We start from the raw sequence: 18750 nt of genomic DNA on the forward strand, positions 1-18750 counted from the left end.
TGGTTGCGCTGGCATGAAGGAACCTGCACCTACTTTCTATGTTTCTATGAACTTTTTTTTATTGTTTATCATATTGTTTACAGTGTACTATGTTTACATATTCTGTTGTGCTGCAGCAAGTAAGAATCTCATTGTTCTATCTGGGACAAATGACAATAAAACACTTGTGACTCTTGTTCTCCTGTGCCAGACTCTGAGTGGGTGAAAGATAGAAGAGTGGAGAGAAAGCCTAAGGGGGCGGCTGCTGAGGAGAGTGGGGAGGTGTGGGCCCTATGAGTGACGATCGTGACATCAGCAGAGACAGGTGGCTGATTGCTGAATAACTGAGATATATTTCTTTTGCCTGATTTCTGGTTTGTAAATTACAATCTGTAACATTAAGGATGAGCAGGGAGATACAGCCAGATAAAATGCACGTCCTATACCATTTTTGGAAATTCCAAACAAAGCTATTTTTAGACAAACTAAAATTATTGTGTAGAAATGTTCCCATTTCTCTATTTCTCATTTTCAGTTTCTTAGTCTCATCCATTAATGGCCAACATTAACTTGTTAATGTTAGATGTGGCCCTTGTGGCTAAAGGGATCAGGGGGTATGGAGAGAAGGCAGGTACAGGATACTGAGTTGGATGATCAGCCATGATCATATTGAATGGCGGTGCAGGCCTAAACCTGCACTTATTTTCTATGTTTCTATGTATGTTTCTATGTTTAGCTGCTCGTCATCTTTATAATCCTGTAAGACGTTTGACTGTTTTTATGTCATGTGTGCATGTACTCTTGTACTTAATCATCTCCCTCTTTATAATATTTTATAGTCATAGTCATACAGCTTTATTTAGATTATTATTGTCACGTATACGAGGTACAAAAAAAAGCCTTTGTGTGCTATCCAGTCAAAGAAATGCCGATCCAAGCAAGCTGCCCACAGTACACAGAAGAAGGAGTACAACATTTAATGCAAGGTAAAGTCCAATGAAAGATAGTTCAGTGGTCTGTAAAGAGGTTGATGTGAGGTCAGGACTGTACTCTTGCTGATGAGCTGTTACAGAAATGGGCCCTTTGCTCATCTTGTTCATAGGGACAAAGTTGCCTATCCTGAGCTCGACCCATTTGCTGAATGGCCCCTATCTCTCTAAACCTTTCCTAAATATGAACCTGTCCACATCTTATCAATGTATATGCCTCAGCGACTACTTCTGGGACTTTGTTCCATATGTACCCATCAACTTCTGTATTAAAAAATTGCCCCTCAGGTTCCTTGTAACTTTTTACCCTCTCAATTAAACCTTTGCCCTCCAGTATAAGACACCCCACCCTGGGAAAAAGACTGTAACCGTTCACCTTATCTATGCCTCTCATGACCTCCATGAGGTCACCCCTCATCCTCATTTGTTTCAGAGCAAAGAGGCCCGACCTGATCAGTCTCTCCTTATAGCTTAAGCCCCCCAATTCCAGTAGCCTCATTGTAAATGAGCCTCTGTGCCTTTTACATGGTGATCATGGTGGACTGAAGTGTGTTTATCTCAATGCGAAAATATTATGGATAAAAGGGATACACTCAGAGACTGGATCGGTGCATGGAACTATGATGTTGTGAGCATTACAGAGACATGGTTGCAAGGACAGGACAGGTCGCTCAATGTTCCAGGCTTTCGAGGTTCCCAACGGCTGTGAATACTAAGTGTAGGTTTCTAAATGGCAGCAAGATCCAGGCTAATTATGATAGGATTACAGAATAGATTACAGATAGAATTGGGAGAAGCCCAAATGTCCAGGTTAAGAACAGCTTCTCCCCCACTGCTGCAGACAGCTGAACCGACCTCTTTCCCAAGGTGCTGCCATGTACTCTCATTCTTAACTATTCAGTTGTTTTGTTACTGCACTTTAGTTTTTTGTTTTCACTTCAAATTGCAAGCTAACCTTTGCACCATTCTGCTGATGTGCACTTGTCATTGTATTTGTTGTTGTATCGGTCATTATCAGTCCAGTTCATCACACAAAGCAGCCTCCCCCCCCCCCACCTCCTCCCCCATTGATTCCCCCATCGACCCCATCTACTCTTCATGCTGCCTCAGGAAAGCAGCAAACATAATCAAAGACCATTCACACCCCGGTCATTCCCTCTTCTCCAGTCGGGCAGACGATATGAAAGCTTGAAAACATGTACCTGTACCACCAGTTTAAGGAACAGCTTCTTCCCCGCTGTGGACAAACTAACTAACAGCCCTCCCATAAGATAGAGTATCGTCCCAATCTTCCACCCATCTCATTGTTGCCCTTTAATTTATCTGCACTTTTCTCTGTAACTGTAACACTATATTCTGTACTCTGGTATTTTTCAATTTGCACAAATTATTTGACTTGTGTCAGGCTTCATTGCATACATGTATGTTATGAATTGACTGGATAGCACACAAACAAAGTTTTTCATTGATTCTCGGCACACATGACAGTAACATATCAATACCAATGTATATTATAGAACTATGATTAACTCAGCTATTTGATGAGCTATCAACTCAGTTACCAACTTGTTGTGTCTATCTTCAGTTTAAACCAGCACCAGCAGTTCCTTCTTCAATCAATCAATCAATTTATTCACCACATCTGATCTTGACCACTTCCTGTTGGTCTGTATATTGATTTTAGAAAAAATGCTGCCACTTATGGCTGTGATTTTTGGCCATCTTACTCAAAGTCCCCCTCTGCTGCGCAGGCCAAGAAGATTTTTCACATCGATGAAATATAAAAGAGTTATTAGTGTTTAAAAAATGTTGAGATTCTCTCTCATGAAGGCCACGCCCCTTCCGGAGGGACAATAAAACCCGGAAGTGTTGAGTGCCTCAGTCAGTCTCTGCAAGGGGGGAAGCATCACATCTCTCAGTCTGAGCTGTGAATAACACTGAACTGTCTACTAAACTGTGAGTGGTTTTACTGACCTGTCAGTGCCCTTAATGTGGTAGGAAAATATAGTTTGGAAATGTTAAAGCTGTGATGCCTTTGGTTTGGAAATACTAAAGCTGTGTTGCCTTTGGTTTGGAAATGCTAAAGCTGTGTTGCCTTTGGTTTGGAAATGCTAAAGCTATATTTTCTTTGGTTTGGAAATGCTAAAGCTGTGTTGCCTTTGGTTTGGAAATGCTAAAGCTGTGTTGCCTAATTAAAGTTGCCTTGCCTAATTAAAGTTGCCTGGCCTAATTAAAGTTGCCTGGCCTAATTAAAGTTGCCTGGCTTAATTAAAGTAGCCTGGCTTAATTAAAGTTGCCTGGCTTAATTAAAGTTGCCTTGCCTAATTAAAGTTGCCTTGCCTAATTAAAATTGCCTTGCCTAATTAAAGTTGCCTTGCCTTCTATATAATTAACAGTCTAATCTTGACCACTTCCTGTTTGCGCTTCAAAGGTATCAAAGGTATTTTATTAGTCACATTCACATATACCCAGGTGTAGTGAAGTGAAATGCTTTTTGCCATTTTGCAGCACACGAAAAAAGAATACAGACATAACACCAATGAGAGTCTTAAACACATAGAACATCCCCCCCACAATGGCTCCCACCATGAGGGAAGGCACAAAGTCCAGTCCCCAACCCCAGTTCACCCATATTCCGATTACTATGTAAGGTGTCCTTGAGATGTCTGAAAGGCGCCCATTAAATAAAATGTATTATTATTATTATTATAGTCGGGCCCATTGAGGCCTCCACAGTTGCCTCTACGGAGGCCCGATGCTCCAGGCCGTTCTGGCCGGGTGATGTTGCTCCGGCATCGGGAGAGTCCTCCCAGCGGCCTGGAAACCCTGGAATGGCCGTTTCCGCACTGGAGGCCGCGGCTTCCGAAGCCAACAAGGCCGCGCCGGTTGGAGCTCCACAACTGGCGATCTCATCTAGAGATCCCAGGCTCCCGATGTTAAGTTCAGCGCCGCCGCCGCCGCTGGTCGCTCCACAGTCCCGCAGCTCCGCGATGTTTTACCCGGTGGTCTCAGCTCACCGGAGCTCCAGCGCGGCGACCCAGGCAAGGCATCGACCACTCCACGATAGCGCTCCAGCGCTGTGCCGCCGCCGAAGCCAAGGTTCTGGGCGGTCCCCGACAGGAAACGCCGCTCCAGGCCCGCTGGTAGGCCGCGAGGACGGGTCGAAGCTGCAGCCCGGAGAAAAGCCGCCTCTCCGACCAGGTAGGGACCCTGAAAGGTAGTTTCCCCCTTCCCCCCCACCCCCCCACATAAAAAAAGTCTAGGCCTCCAAACAAAACACTTAACTAACTAAAATAAAAAATAAAAGATGAAGAGACAGACAGCTGCTGGCTGGGCAGCCGTGCACAGGACAGCGCCCCCTTAAGCTTTATATTGATTTAAAAAAAACGCTGCTAAGTGAAAAATAAAATAGTTATTAGTGTTAAAAAAATGTTGAGATTTTCACTCCTGTCAATCATGCCATGAAGGCCACGCCCCTTCTGGTGGGATGGGGGAGGAACTATAAAACCCAGAAGTGTGGGCGTGGCTCAGTCTCTGCAAGATGGAGGAGGGAGAGGCCATGGCTCGCTGTCTTTAGTGGCCTTGCACCCTGCTTGAAGTGGTAAGAAACTGCACTTGAATTTGGTGGCCTTGCACCCGGCTTGAAATGGAATTTCAAGGAATAGCCGTGAATCAACTGCCAGCTCACCAGCCGTGAGTGAGTGAGCTGCCAGCACAACAAGCTCTCTGGAAACCAGTCCCTTCAGTGCACAACACCCATACTAGTATTGGAATTGGTGGAGAGGTGGAATATTGCATTGGGGGACCAGCCCTCCCGTGTGATGCTGGGACCCAACAGGTCCCACTTAGTGTAGTACACAATAAAGTGCAGTGAAATGAATTTTGCCAGCAGCGGTACAATCAAAAAAGGAACACACATACACAATAAAAATGTAATGCAAATTACACATCTTCTTACACTTCTTACACATAGAACAATGATTCCTGGTCCTAAAGCCTCATTTCCTATGAGGAGATTATGTGTAGCCCCCTCTCAAGTTACACAAGCTAAATATTGCTTCATGTAAACTCTATGAGCTTCACGTAAACAAGGTATTTCACTGCACGGTGTATATGTCAATGAACTCATCTAAATCCAAATCTGAAGCTCAAATCAGAGAAGAAGTAGATATCAAAAGAAGAAAGACATGGTATTGGACAACAACTTTCAAAAAGTGATTGGGAGAGGCTGATAAAGCAAGTGAGAGGCTTTTAAAACTGAGTTGAAATTTCAGGCCCAGCATGTTCCAATTAGAGTGAAGGGCAAGACTGGCTGGTGTAGGAAACCCTGGATAATGAGAGAAATTGAGGCTCTCATCAAGAAAATGGGGCAGGGGTCAGGTATAAGCTGCTGGGATCAAGGTAATCCCTTGAGAGCCACCTTGTCTACGTCGACCATCAAGTGCTCATCCATTTTCCAGGTTGCAGGGCAACATGGAAGTAAAGAGACAAGGAATGGGACAGTCATGACTATTCTGCTGGCACGGAATCAAACTAACTCCTCCATTGTTGCAATACAGAAAAGTACTAGTTTCCATGATGAAATGCATCATGTGGAGAGATCAGAGAATTTGGAATAGAGGACTTTTATTGGTTTTCAAAATAACACATTTTTTTTCTTTAATTTCACTGGCAGAAGTCAAGTAACTAAAATACACATAGAACATAGAACAGTACAGCACCGGAACTGGCCCTTGTCGATAATATCTGTGCCAACCAGGAGGCCAAGACCATTTCCTAACTGTCTACACACAATCCATATCCCTGCATGTCCATGTGCCTATCCAAAAGTCTCTTAAATGCCACTATGGTATCTGCCTCCACCATCACTACCAGCAGTGTGTTCCAGGCACTCACCACCCACTCTGGAAAAATCTTGCCCAGAACATCCCCTTTAAACTTTGTCACTTTCACCTTAATGCTCTGCTCTCTAGTATTTGATATTTCCATCCTGGGGAAAAGGTTCTGACTATCTAAACTATCTATGCTTCTCATAATTGTATATACTTCTATCAGGTTTCCCCTCAGTCTAAGTCCATCCTACTTCTCCTTGTAGCTAATACACTCTAAACCAGGCATCATTCGGGTAAACCTCCTCTGCATCTGCTCCAAAGCCTCCACATCCTTCATGTATTGGGGTAACTATAGCTTCATGCAATACTCCAAATGCAGGCTAACCATGCATCATGACTTTTGACTCTTATGCTCAATGCCCCGATCTTATTCACCGCTCCATCTACTTGTGTTGCCACTTTCAGGGAGTTTTGGACTTGGACACTAAGATCCCTCTGTACACCAGTGCTGTTAAGGGTCTTGCCATTATCTTCCCCTAACATTTGACCTCCCAAAGAGCAAGATCTCATGCTTGCTCGGATTAAACTGCATCTGCCATTTCTCTGCCCATGTCTGCAGCCTAAGTATATCCTGCTGTATACTTTGACAGCCTTCCTCACAGTCTGCAACCCAGCAATCTTGGTGTCATTTACAAACTAACTAACCACCCCATGTATCCTAACAACAGATCCCTGCGGAACTCCATTGGTCACAGACCTCCAGCCTGAATATTATCCTTCTACCACAACTCACTGTCTTCTATTAGTAAGCTAGTTATGAATCCATACGACAAGCCATTGTCAATTTATTGAATCATCTGGATCAGCTGACCACGGGGGACTTTATCAAATATCTTACATTTTACAGATAATTTGTTCATTTGTGTAGAGGTCAGTCTTTGCATAGAATGCAACTGAAGAAAATCTCTTTTCAGCTCATTGAAATGTACACACATACACTAGAAAATAGTACACATTGTCTGTGATGGTAATTAGGATCAAAATGTGCTTCATATCTGAGCTCTTCTACTGTATTAGAATTGAAGTCAGTACCTACGGAAGGTGCATAGCCATTGAATCTGCCCGAGTCCACTGCTTCCTTCATGGCCTGCAGAATATTTTCATTCGTGGGAAGATTCCCAAACACAGTGGGATCACCTTTAAACAAAAGTTAATCAGATTATTCAGCAATTCCAGACTCAAGAGGGATACTCCTAAACATTAATCATTAATATTGTTTTATTCCGAATTAATTCCAAGTCACATTTATTTATATAGCACATTTAAAAAAACAACTCGTTGGCCAAAGTGTTTTACATTTGTTATAAGAATAGTATAAACAAACAAACTACATACATATATACATATAGCCCTCGCTCAGTGGACGTCAGAAAAGGCTTGGGAGTATAGATAAGATTAAGAATTAAACCCTTGGGTTTGGGAAACAGCTAGCCACCATTGCTGGAGACTTGTACAGAGTGTCAACATAGCATGGACTATGTGGGCTCCTCCTCCCAACAAGAACTCCAATACCAATCCCAACTCCACTCTCTTCACCTATAACCACAAACCCAAGTCCAACACGTTCGCCCCACCAGGAACTCAACACCAAACCATGGTCCTTCCTGGCATTTGTAACTCCAACCACCAAACCCCAGCACAACCAGGAAATCAAACTCAAGACCGACTCTCTGATTTACTCCACTTCACAGCAATCTCACCTCCTTCCTGCATAACCCCCCCCCCCCCCCACTTCCCTATATCCCCAAAGGGAGCAGAACGGAATCAGGTTTGGAACTGGTTGCACTGTCAGGAGCAGAGTTACATTAAGCCTTTTCAAATCTGAGTGAAATCCTTAAAACTCCATAACTCCCATTTCATTTCTGATGAATTGGACTGTGGAGGTCTGCTCAGCATTGAGCACAGTATTCACTATGTTCACTTCCATATTGATTAGATTTCACTCACTACATTGTTTGTTCTCCAATCTGAGCTGAGGTCAACAGACAATAGACAATAGACAATAGGTGCAGGAGTAGGCTATTTGGCCCTTCGAGCCAGCACCGCCATTCAATGTGATCATGGCTGATCATCCCCAATCAGTACCCCGTTCCTGCCTTCTCCGTATATACCCTGACTCCGCTATTTTTAAGAGCCCTATCCAGCTCTCTCTTGAAAGCATCTAGAGAACCTGCCTCCACCATCCTGAGGCAGAGAATTCCACAGACTCACCACTCTCTGTGAGAAAAAGTGTTTCCTTGTCTCCGTTCTAAATGACTTAGTCTTTATTCTTAAACTGTGGCCCCTGGTTCTGGACTCCCCCAACATCAGGAATATGTTTCCTGCCTCTAGCGTGTCCAAACCCTTTCAATGAGATGCCCTCTCATCCTTCTAAACCCCAGAGTGTACAAGCCCAGCTGCTCCATTCTCTCAGCATATGACAGTCCCGCCATCCCAGGATTTAACCTTGTAAACCTACGCTGCACTCTCTCAATAGCAAGAATGTCCTTCCTCAAATTAGGGGACCAAAACTGCACACAATACTCCAGGTGTGGTCTCACTAGGGCTCTATAAAACTGCAGAAGGACCTCTTTGTTCCTATATATTCGATTCCTCTTCAAAATGGTCAAAATGAAAAATGAGCAAAGGTCCCATCATTGTGTGGAAGCAATACTCTTACAAAGTGGACTAGTTGCTTGTTTCCTCTTACCAATAGACAGGGTAATCATGGCTTTCTCAGGATTTGGCTTGATCTTCATGTTATCCACAATGGCACGTATTGGGTTGAAAGTGCGTTTGGACATTTCAGAGGCCCGAATATTCCACTTGGTATAGCGTGATTTTAACCTCTCGGAGTACGTGAAACCACTGCTACTCAGGATGGAATCGAGGATCATCAAACTGTCACTGGCCATTTCACTGGGGAGTAACAATAAGATAACAGATTTCAGAAGAACAACAGTAGAAAGTGAGGGACGAGATGAATGGGAGTGATCAAAGTAGGGGATGAGATCATGGTGAACATAAGGTGGAATTAGAGAATGAATGGGGAATGAAGGGAGAGAGGGATGGAGAAAGTTGATATGGGAAGATTCAAACATTTTCTTTGGCTGTCCCACCGGCTTTTAAAAATCAAAACCTTGCCAAGCAATTAGAATTGTTAAACGCTTTGAAACAACAGTTCTTTGACTATGACTTATCTTTCAGACTACATAGATTGGGTACCTGAGAGAGGGGAAAGTTGAGATGATGCCTGGCTAGAGGATGAAGTCCTGCCTGTGGGAGGATGAGTTGCTTTAGAAGGATGAGTGCTGGTGCCGTTGAAGTGCTGAAGGGAAGAAGCGGAGAGCTCTAAAAGCGGATCGGGCTGGGCGGAGAGCTAACTCCCACGTCCATTGGTCTTAGAAGTGGGCTGTGTCAGGTCACTGACACCAAGCACAATTCCACCACTGACGTCTGGCATTTACTTTTCCAAAACTCTCCAACAAGAAAACGGACAAAACAAACAGAAATTACTCAATAAAGGTAAACCTGAGTCAAGCGATGTAGAGAACACATTCGTACATCAATCCTGTGAACAGCTGTGTAATGATCTATCTGTTTTTATGTCACTTGTTTGGTTTCTGCACTGCTTTACTTGGTCCAGAATCTCTAACCTTCCATTGTCAGGATTGTTTACACCTGGAGAAAGGTCCTTTGTGCCTTGGTGGAGTCAGGGCAGGGGCTCACAAGGAGATAGTAACAATAAACTTGAGCTTGGGGTAGAGACCGTGTCTTCCGGAGACCAGGCCGACAGATGCGCCGGCCCTTCTTGTCCCAGCTCCTGTTTTGATCAACTGTGGCTGTTGCACTTGCTTTAACAGGGAAAGGAATCAGAATAGTTGCTCAGAGAGAGAGGTAAATTTGCAGGAGAAGAATTCTATCTATCTATCTATCTATCTATCTATCTATCTATCTATCTATCTATCTATCTATCTATCTATCTATCTATCTATCTATCTATCTAACCCACTGCGGGTCTGATCCTTGCCTCTACTCATCCAAGCCCTTCAGCCTCATGCGGACAGACACCTCCAGCCGGTCACACGATCCCAAGTGCATCTCCAGAAGACCGACTCGATCCTCATGGGCTTCACTCTTTTATAGGGCATCGGACCCGTGGCGCGAAACAATATGGGGGAAGGGGAGTGGGGGGGGAACCCCTGCAAGCCAATCGATCATATTATACAGTTATTGACAGTTCCCTACCCCAATCCAATTACAAAGTACCCCATTACAATGTTTCCACAGAAGCTTCCAGAAGGAAGTCAGTTAACTAAAATAATTAAACATTTTCCCAGGTTGTATAAACAATTCAAACAAGATTTCACACTTTAACCAATCATCAAACAGCAGCATAAACACTCTGCAACATTATTCACAATACCTTTATACACCCCCTTCGATAACTATACATTTGCAGGCCTTCATATCTCTTTCTGCAAACGCTCATACATTTTAACAAAGTAAGGACATCTGGACCTCTCCTTACCCTCAACTTCCATCTAGGGTCCAGACTCCATGGAGCCGTGACTCCCATCTTGCAACTTTCACAGAAAGAGGCCAATCAGGCCCTGCAAATACAAAGATCCTCCATTTTGTGACCTCTTTAATTTAGCCATATAACCATATAACAATTACAGCACGGAAACAGGCCCTCGGCCCTTCTAGTCCGTGCCGAACACTTATTTTCCCCTAGTCCCATCTACCTGCACTCAGACCATAACCCTCCATTCCTTTCCCATCCATATACCTATCCAATTCATTTTTAAATGATAAAATCGAACCTGCCTCCACCACTTCCGCTGGAAGCTCATTCCACACAGCCACCACTCTCTGAGTAAAGAAGTTCCCCCTCATGTTACCCCTAAACTTCTGTCCCTTAATTCTGAAGTCATGTCCTCTTGTTTGAATCTTCCCTACTCTCAATGGGAAAAGCTTATCCACGTCAACTCTGTCTATCCCTCTCATCATTTTAAAGACCTCTATCAAGTCCCCCCTTAACCTTCTGCACTCCAAAGAATAAAGCCCTAACTTGTTCAACCTTTCTCTGTAACTTAGTTGTTGAAACCCAGGCAACATTCTAGTAAATCTCCTCTGTACTCTCTCTATTTTGTTGACATCCTTCCTATAATTGGGCGACCAAAATTGTACACCATACTCCAGAATTGGTCTCACCAATGCCTTGTACAATTTTAACATTACATCCCAACTTCTATACTCAATGCTCTGATTTATAAAGGCTAGCACACCAAAAGCTTTCTTTACCACCCTATCTACATGAGATTCCACCTTCAGGGTACTATGCACAGTTATTCCTAGATCCCTCTGTTCAACTGCATTCCTCAATTTGTTACCATTTACCATTTACGTCCTATTTTGATTTGTCCTGCCAAGATGTAGCACCTCACACTTATCAGCACTAAACTCCATCTGCCATCTTTCAGCCCATTCTTCCAAATGGCCTAAATCTCTCTGTAGACTTTGGAAATCTACTTCATTATCCACAACACCACCTATCTTAGTATCATCTGCATACTTACTAATCCAATTTACCACACCATCATCCAGATCATTGATGTACATGACAAACAACAGTGGACCCAACACAGATCCCTGTGGCATCCCACTAGTCACTGGCCTCCAACCTGACAAACAACCATCCACCATTACTCTCTGGCATCTCCCATTCAGCCACTGTTGAATCCATCTTGCTACTCCACCATTCATACCCAACCATTGAACCTTCTTAACCAACCTTCCATGAGGAACCTTGTCAAAGGCCTTACTGAAGTCCATATATACAACATCCACTGCTTTACCCTCATCAATTTCCCGAGTAACCTCTTCAAAAAATTCAAGAAGATTAGTCAAATATGACCTTCCAGGCACAAATCCATGTTGACTATTCCTAATCAGACCCTGTTTATCCAGATGCTTATATATATTATCTCTAAGTATCCTTTCCATTAATTTGCCCGCCACTGAAGTCAAACTAACAGGTCTATAATTGCTAGGTTTACTCTTAGAACCCTTTTTAAACAATGGAACAACATGCGCAGTACGCCAATCCTCCGGTACTATTCCCGTTTCTAATGACATTTGAAATATTTCTGTCATAGCCCCTGCTATTTCTACACTAACTTCCAATAATAGCCAATAATAACATTCCTCCATTTTACCATTTATGATAACCCTCATAATTAATGATAACCAAAACACAATAATGAGTACTTTCCTATACAGATATTCTAACAAGAAGATGATGATGTGCTTTCCCAGAATTTCATCAAGCTTCCCAAGTTTACATGGGCATAGCTTCATGATTTCCATCTGAGGAGCCTTCACCTCCCGTGTTTTCGTGAGTGTGAATCCTCTCCATCCATCTTGATAAGTTCATCTGTTGCTGACTCATCGCAGAGTATAAAGTTTCTAAGAGAATCTGGAATAAAGCAAGTTAACAGCTTACAACCCCACTGATGCTCTTACAGTGCTGGAGATGCACCCATGCATTCTTGCCCTCTACTTTCACTGCCGTTGGGGTTGTTAGGAGTACCGGGTAAGGTCCTTCCCAGCAAAACTCCAACCCTTTCCTTACCCAGTTCTTTACAATGACATAGTCTCCAGGCTCCACTTTAGTCGAAGCTTTCAACAAAGGCACTTCGTTATATGCTGCTCTTACTCTACAATGAGATTATTTTAATGCTTGAGTCAAAGCTAGAATGTAGTTGGTCATCGCTGCAGTCATATGATGGAAATTTATGACTTTCATTGCATTCTGGTTCCAAGGTGTTCTTAGGGATCTACCATAAACTATTTCAGCTGGGCCCAGTCTAGATTTCCCTGCAGGCGTGACTCGCATCTGAAATAAAGCTATTGGAAGTAATTTAATCCAACCAATTCCAGTCTCCATCTTCAATTTAGCCAATTTAGTTTTAAGGGTCTGATTTGCCCTTTCTACATGTCCAGCAGCCTGCGGTCGATAAGCACAGTGCAATTGCTGCTGGATGCCCAACTGTTCGCAAAATTCTTTATTAATCAGCCCAATAAAATGTGGACCGTTATCTGAACTAAGCCGAATAGGGATGTCGAATCTAGGGACAATTTCTTTAATTAACACCTTGACAACAGTAGCAGCTTTATTATCAAGGGTTGGATAAGTTTCGATCCACCGGCCGAATGCATCGACTATGATACGTACATATCTATAACCCTGGCACTGTTCCAATTCGATATAATCCATCTGCAAAGCTTCAAACGAACCCATAGGCAATGGTGAATTTCCCTCTTCACATCTTACTCCTTTTCCTGGATTGTACTTCTGACAGATTAGGCAACAGCTACTCACTTTTTGAGATAATGATTGTCTTGGGTGCCATCAAGTAGCCAAAAGAGTGTCTCCTACTGCTCTTGCACTGCAAAGAGTTGCATAGTGCATGCTGCTAGTAAACAGTCATGTCCCGCTCCTAACTGCTCTTCTGGGGGTGAGACAAGAAAAGATGCTGGGTTAATTAATGTACAATGCCTAAATTGAAGTTTTGGATTATTTAATAGGTAAATTTCGTATTTATTCTGGCGAGCCATTGTTTGGTGCTGCGTCTGTAATTGTCCCAACAATGCTGCTCTTCACTATAATTTCCTGTTGTAGGGTCAAATTTACATATAAACAGAAAATAGGTGCAGGAGGAGGCCATTCGGCCCTTCAGGCCAGCACCGCCATTCATTGTGTTCATGGCTGATCGTCCCCTATCAATAACCCGTGCCTACCTTCTCCCCATATCCCTTGACTCCACTAGCCCCTAGAGCTCTATCTAACTTTCTCTTAAATCCATCCAGTGATTTGGCCTCCACTGCCCTCTGTGGCAGGGAATTCCATAAATTCACAACTCTCTGGGTGAAAAAGTTTTTTCTCACCTCAGTCTTAAATGACCTCCTCTTTATTCTAAGACTGTGGCCCCTGGTTCTGGACTCGCCCAACATTGGGAACATTTTTCCTGCATCTAGCTTGACCAGTCCTTTTATAATTTTATATGTTTCTATAAGATATTCCCCTCATCCTTCTAAACTCCAGTGAATACAAGCCTAGTCTTTTCAATCTTTCCTCATATGACAGTCCCGCCATCCCAGGGATCAATCTAGTAAATTTGTTGCAGACTCAGAGCTCCCGTGGATTTTGAAGCAACAGCAACAAAGAGAAGCAGGAGAAAGCACTGATTGGCTCTAGCCCGAGAGTTAGAAATGATTCAGAGGGGCAAAACAGTTTTAAACTGAGGAATTTGGTTTGTAAATTGGTAAATTAGGCAATTTATCAGTCAATAGACGGCTCTTAGGGAGTTGCAGTGAGGGAGCGGCCTTGTGAGAAAAGTGCCCTGTGAGAAAAGTGCCCTGTGAGAAAAGTGCCCTGTGAGAAAAGTGCCCTGTGAGAAAAGTGTGAGTCTTTGGCTCGAGAGTCTTCGGCGAGGAGGCTGAGTAGAGGAGGCTACGCAAAACGCTGGAGAGGGAGAGACGAAAGGAGGAGATGTCAAGCAAACTGATTCAGTGTGATGCTTGCAGTATGTGGGAGGTCAAGGACACTGCTGGTGCCTCTGGCTGCTACAAGTGTGAGAAGTGCATCCAGGTAGAGCTCCTTAAGGACCATGTTGGGGAACTGGAGAAGCAAGTGGATGACCTCAGGTTCGTCTGAGAAACTGAGTTGTTCCTCGGCAAGTTCTACAGTAAGATTGTTACACCTAAGGTACTGGAAGAGAGAAGGTGGGTGACGATGAGAAAGGGAGGGAAACATGGAATGCAAAGGTCCCCGGGTGTTGTACCTCTTGTGAACAGGTTCACCCACTTAGAAGCTGTCGGGACCGAAGACGTTATCACACTGATCGGCGGACTGGCTTGCGAAGCAAAAAGGGCTGTTGAGCCAAAACCAAAGAGACCAACGTCAGGCAATGCCATTGTAGTTGGAGACTCCATTGTGAGAGTTACGGACACGGGTTTCTGCAGGAACAGACGGGATTCAAGGATGGTGTGCTGCCTTCCTGGTGCCAGGGAAGGTGAACAGCATGTCGGCACAAACGATGTTGGAAAGAAGGGGATGAATATTCTGCAGCATGACTTTAGAGAGCTCCGAAAAATGCTGAAAAGCAGGACCTCCAGGGCTGTTATCTCCAGTTTGCTTCCAGTTCCTCGTGCTGGCGAGGGCAGGAACAGGGAGATACGGGACCTGAATGTGTGGCTGAGGAACTGGTGCAGGGGGCAGGGATTTAGATTCTTAGACAACTGGGATCTGTTTTGGAGTAAGGGGGAACTGTAGAAAAGGAACGGATTGCATCTTAACAGGTTGGGGACTAGCATTCTGGCAGGCAGGTTTGCCACTGTTACACGGGTGGTTTTAAACTGAATAAGGGGGGAGGGTATTAATAGTGGAGTAGCAAGGTGGATTCAACAGTGTTACTAGAATGTTGCCTGGGTTTCAGCAACTAAGTTACAGAGAAAGGTTGAACAAGTTAGGGCTTTATTCTTTGGAGCGCAGAAGGTTAAGGGGGGACTTGATAGAGGTTTTTAAAATGATGAGGGGGATACACAGAGTTGACTTGGATAAGCTTTATCCATTGAGAGTAGGGAAGATTCAAACAAGAGGACATGATTTGAGAATTAAGGGACATAAGTTTAGGGGTATCATGAGGGGGAACTTCTTTACTCGGAGAGTGGTAGCTGTGTGTAATGAGCTTCCAGTGGAAGTAGTGGAGGCAGGTTCGATTTTATCATTTAAAAATAGATTGGATAGGTATATGGACTGGAAAGGAATGGGTTATGGTCTGAGTTCAGGTAGATGGGACTAGGGGAGAATAAGTGTTCGGCACGGACTAGAAGGGCCGAGATGGCCTGTTTCCGTGCTGTAATTGTTGTATGGTTATTATATGGTTATAGGCTTCTGGAGAGTATTGGCAAGTGCAGTTAAAACTGCATCTTCCGTGCTCCACCATCAGCGATCACATTAGCCAGTGCTTCGTGAGTTGGATGTCCTAAGGTTGCTAAGAATCTGGTATGTTCTGTCGGAGTAATTATCTGTTGTATCACAGCCCATAGGTCTTGGGAGTCTGCGTGATACATATGCATTGTAGTCCTTAAGTAATCCACAACGGAAGCAGGTGACTTCTTTCGATCAGGGATTTTGCTTAACACTGCCATCATCTCGTTGGGTTTCCATGGGGTATATACTTCTATCGTTCTGGGATTATTTACACCCACTGCACTAACCGGATCAAACGCAGGGTTAGGCATTTCCCGACTGGAAACTGCCTATGGGATAATTGCTCTGCCTTCAGAATTGTTGCCATATAGTATTTGCTTCAATGTCTCCAGCTATTGTCTCACCCTCAGATATTTCTTCATCTTCAGAAGGGGGATCAAGGTACCTTCTAAAAGACTCTCCCTGTTCTCTCACTGCTCATCTGATTCGTCTAGGTTTAGGCTCACTGAAATACTCTGGTGGTTGTACTATGTCTCTAATAACCTCTCTCTCCTTGAATACTGGAGCTATTCTCTTCGTTTTACTCCTGGTACCGTGAGCTACAGGACTATCTGCCAATAGTGTAGTGGATGGTCAAAGAATCCTGTAGTCGTGTTGCTGCTGTTTGTAAAGCAGGCTTTATTGTGGAATCTGTAGGTGGTGTTAAATGTGCTGCAGGCTCTGAATGTCTGTTGTGTGCACAAGCTATACAACATGTGGGTGAAACCCGGGGAACGCAAGAGGAATATGGTGTAGGCTGTGAACTTCTTCTAATTTTAACACTTTCCCAATCTTCCAAATATTTGTCCTCTCCCCCTTCAATGCCAATGCTGACACCTTAAATTCTAAATTTACCGGTGCCAGTTTCCCTTCAGGAGATCTATCCTGTTCCTTATGCTCCCTCATACATCCACACCCTTCTCCCCTGGTGCCTGGAGGTCGATTTACTTCATCATCTTTCAGTTTTATTCCAAGCTTTGAGGCTACTACCTTTCTGCACTTCATAAAACTTTCTCCATAATCCAATCAATTCCTTCGCTATGTGGCTATTACTACACTGCCAAATAATCTTTCCAATATATTTCACTCCCTCCAATGTTCCAACGCCCCCCTCGGGCCATAAATCATCCCCTCATTTCCTATTCAACGCTCCCAAAAAGTTCCTAATCTTTCAGCCTTTTGTGGAAACTCACAACATAATAATTGGAGTGGCCAGAAGTGGCGGCGCTGCCTTAGCAGCTGCGGCTCGCCTGCAGTCCATCTGTTTTTTCTTTTTTGTTGTTGTTTTCTTTTGTCCAGTTTTAGTTAAATTTTGTTTATTAGGTTGTGTATGTGTGGGGGGGGGGGGGGGGGGGGGGAGGGGAGAAACATGTGTTTGGTCTTTTCCTTCGGGGGGGTGCGACTTATTCTTGTCGTATCCCCCGTCTCCGTCTCCGTCTGTGTTGAGGCCTAATGGTCGAGCTGGCGGCCTTGGGGCTGTGGCGGCGTTCCGGCAGCGATCCGACTTCGGAGCTGCGGTGGCGTTCCGGCGTTCTGGCGGCGGCGGCCCAACTCGGGGCTGTGGCGGTATTCCGGCGGCGGCGACCCGACTTCGGAGGCTCAGCCGCGGGCATAGGTTGGTGAACTGTTTTTCCGGAGGTCCCACAACAACAGCTTCGTCTGCTGGACTGGAGTGTGCGACAGCTTTGGATCGCCTCAGCGCAGAGGGAGAACAAGCAGGGAAGAAGCAAAGGCTTTATGACTTTTGCCTTCCATCACAGTGAGGAGGTGCCTGGTGAACTCACTGTGGTGGATGTTAAATTTGTGTACATTGTGTGTTTTTGTTATTTTTATTATATGTATGACTGCAAGGCACAAAGTTTCGTTCAGACCGAAAGGTCTGAATGACAATAAAGGATACTTTGACTTTGACTGTCTGGATCCTCTACCATATCTCGCTCGATCTGATTTCCCATCTTTGCTAACAATGGACACAAACTCTCTGCAATTCACACAATCTTCCAGCAATTCACACTTCACTCGCAATCTCTAGACTTATCAAACTCGCTCCCGAACAATGGCCAAAAGCTCAACAGCACGTCGGCAGTCTCGCATTTCTCACAGCACAATCACACGATCAATCCTTTCAAGCGGGTACCCTAATTCCTTCACAATCTCATACAATTCACAACTCACGCAACTTTCAACCTGTAAACAACTCCAAATACAATCTTTGGTCGACAAAAAGTTAAGGTACTTCAGTGAACAATCAAACACACTCTTCAGCAATAAATCTCCCACGCTCAAAACACTTTAATCTAAACACAGACAAATCAGCTCAAAACATACGAGCAAAATCGTACTTAGACAAGAAACGATACCACTTATTACTATCATGCAAAAACACACTCCGATGTAAAATACAAGCAGCTCATATGAGGGCGGAGTGAAGTGCTGTTGAGATGGCATCCTCCGTACTCCTGTTCTTGCGGTAGGCGAACTGATAGGGGTCCAGTGTAGGAGGTAGGCAGCCTTTGAGGTGTGCCAGGACCAGCCTCTCGAAGCACTTGGTGATGATGGGAGTAAGTGCAACTGGGCGGAAGTCATTGAGGTTCGCCGCAGTGGAGTGTTTTGGCACCAACACGATGGAGGTGGTTTTAAGGCACGTGGGGACAACTGCTTGGGCAAGTGACAGGTTGAAGATGTCAGTCCATACGTCTGTCAGCTGAAGTTATATCTGAAAAAGTCTGATTAGGCAGTGGGCCTCTCAGGCCATTTGGTCACAGGTCATTTGCTCTTTCTCGATGTCACATTCTTGTGAAGTGTTGTAATGACATGGCTCAGGATCTATGACTGTTTATACATCCAAGACTACAAGGCTGGAATAATAATG

General features: G+C 44.2%; 1 protein-coding gene across 1 annotated transcript in view; it reads right to left on the reverse strand.

Annotated features, from left to right (window-relative positions):
* tat (tyrosine aminotransferase) overlaps window positions 1-9194 on the reverse strand; it is a 30466-nt gene extending 21272 nt beyond the window's left edge. Inside the window, exons 1-3 of the mRNA XM_033035621.1 lie at window positions 9065-9194; window positions 8550-8758; window positions 6893-6997 (exon numbers count right to left, since the gene is read on the reverse strand). Coding sequence (XP_032891512.1) covers window positions 6893-6997; window positions 8550-8754 — 310 coding nt within the window. The 5' untranslated portion in view covers window positions 8755-8758; window positions 9065-9194. The remainder of the gene's footprint in view (window positions 1-6892; window positions 6998-8549; window positions 8759-9064) is intronic.
* Between the last annotated feature and the right edge of the window lie 9556 nt (window positions 9195-18750).

This window comes from Amblyraja radiata, chromosome 17, assembly GCF_010909765.2.
Source record: "Amblyraja radiata isolate CabotCenter1 chromosome 17, sAmbRad1.1.pri, whole genome shotgun sequence".
Taxonomy (NCBI): Eukaryota; Metazoa; Chordata; class Chondrichthyes; order Rajiformes; family Rajidae; genus Amblyraja; species Amblyraja radiata.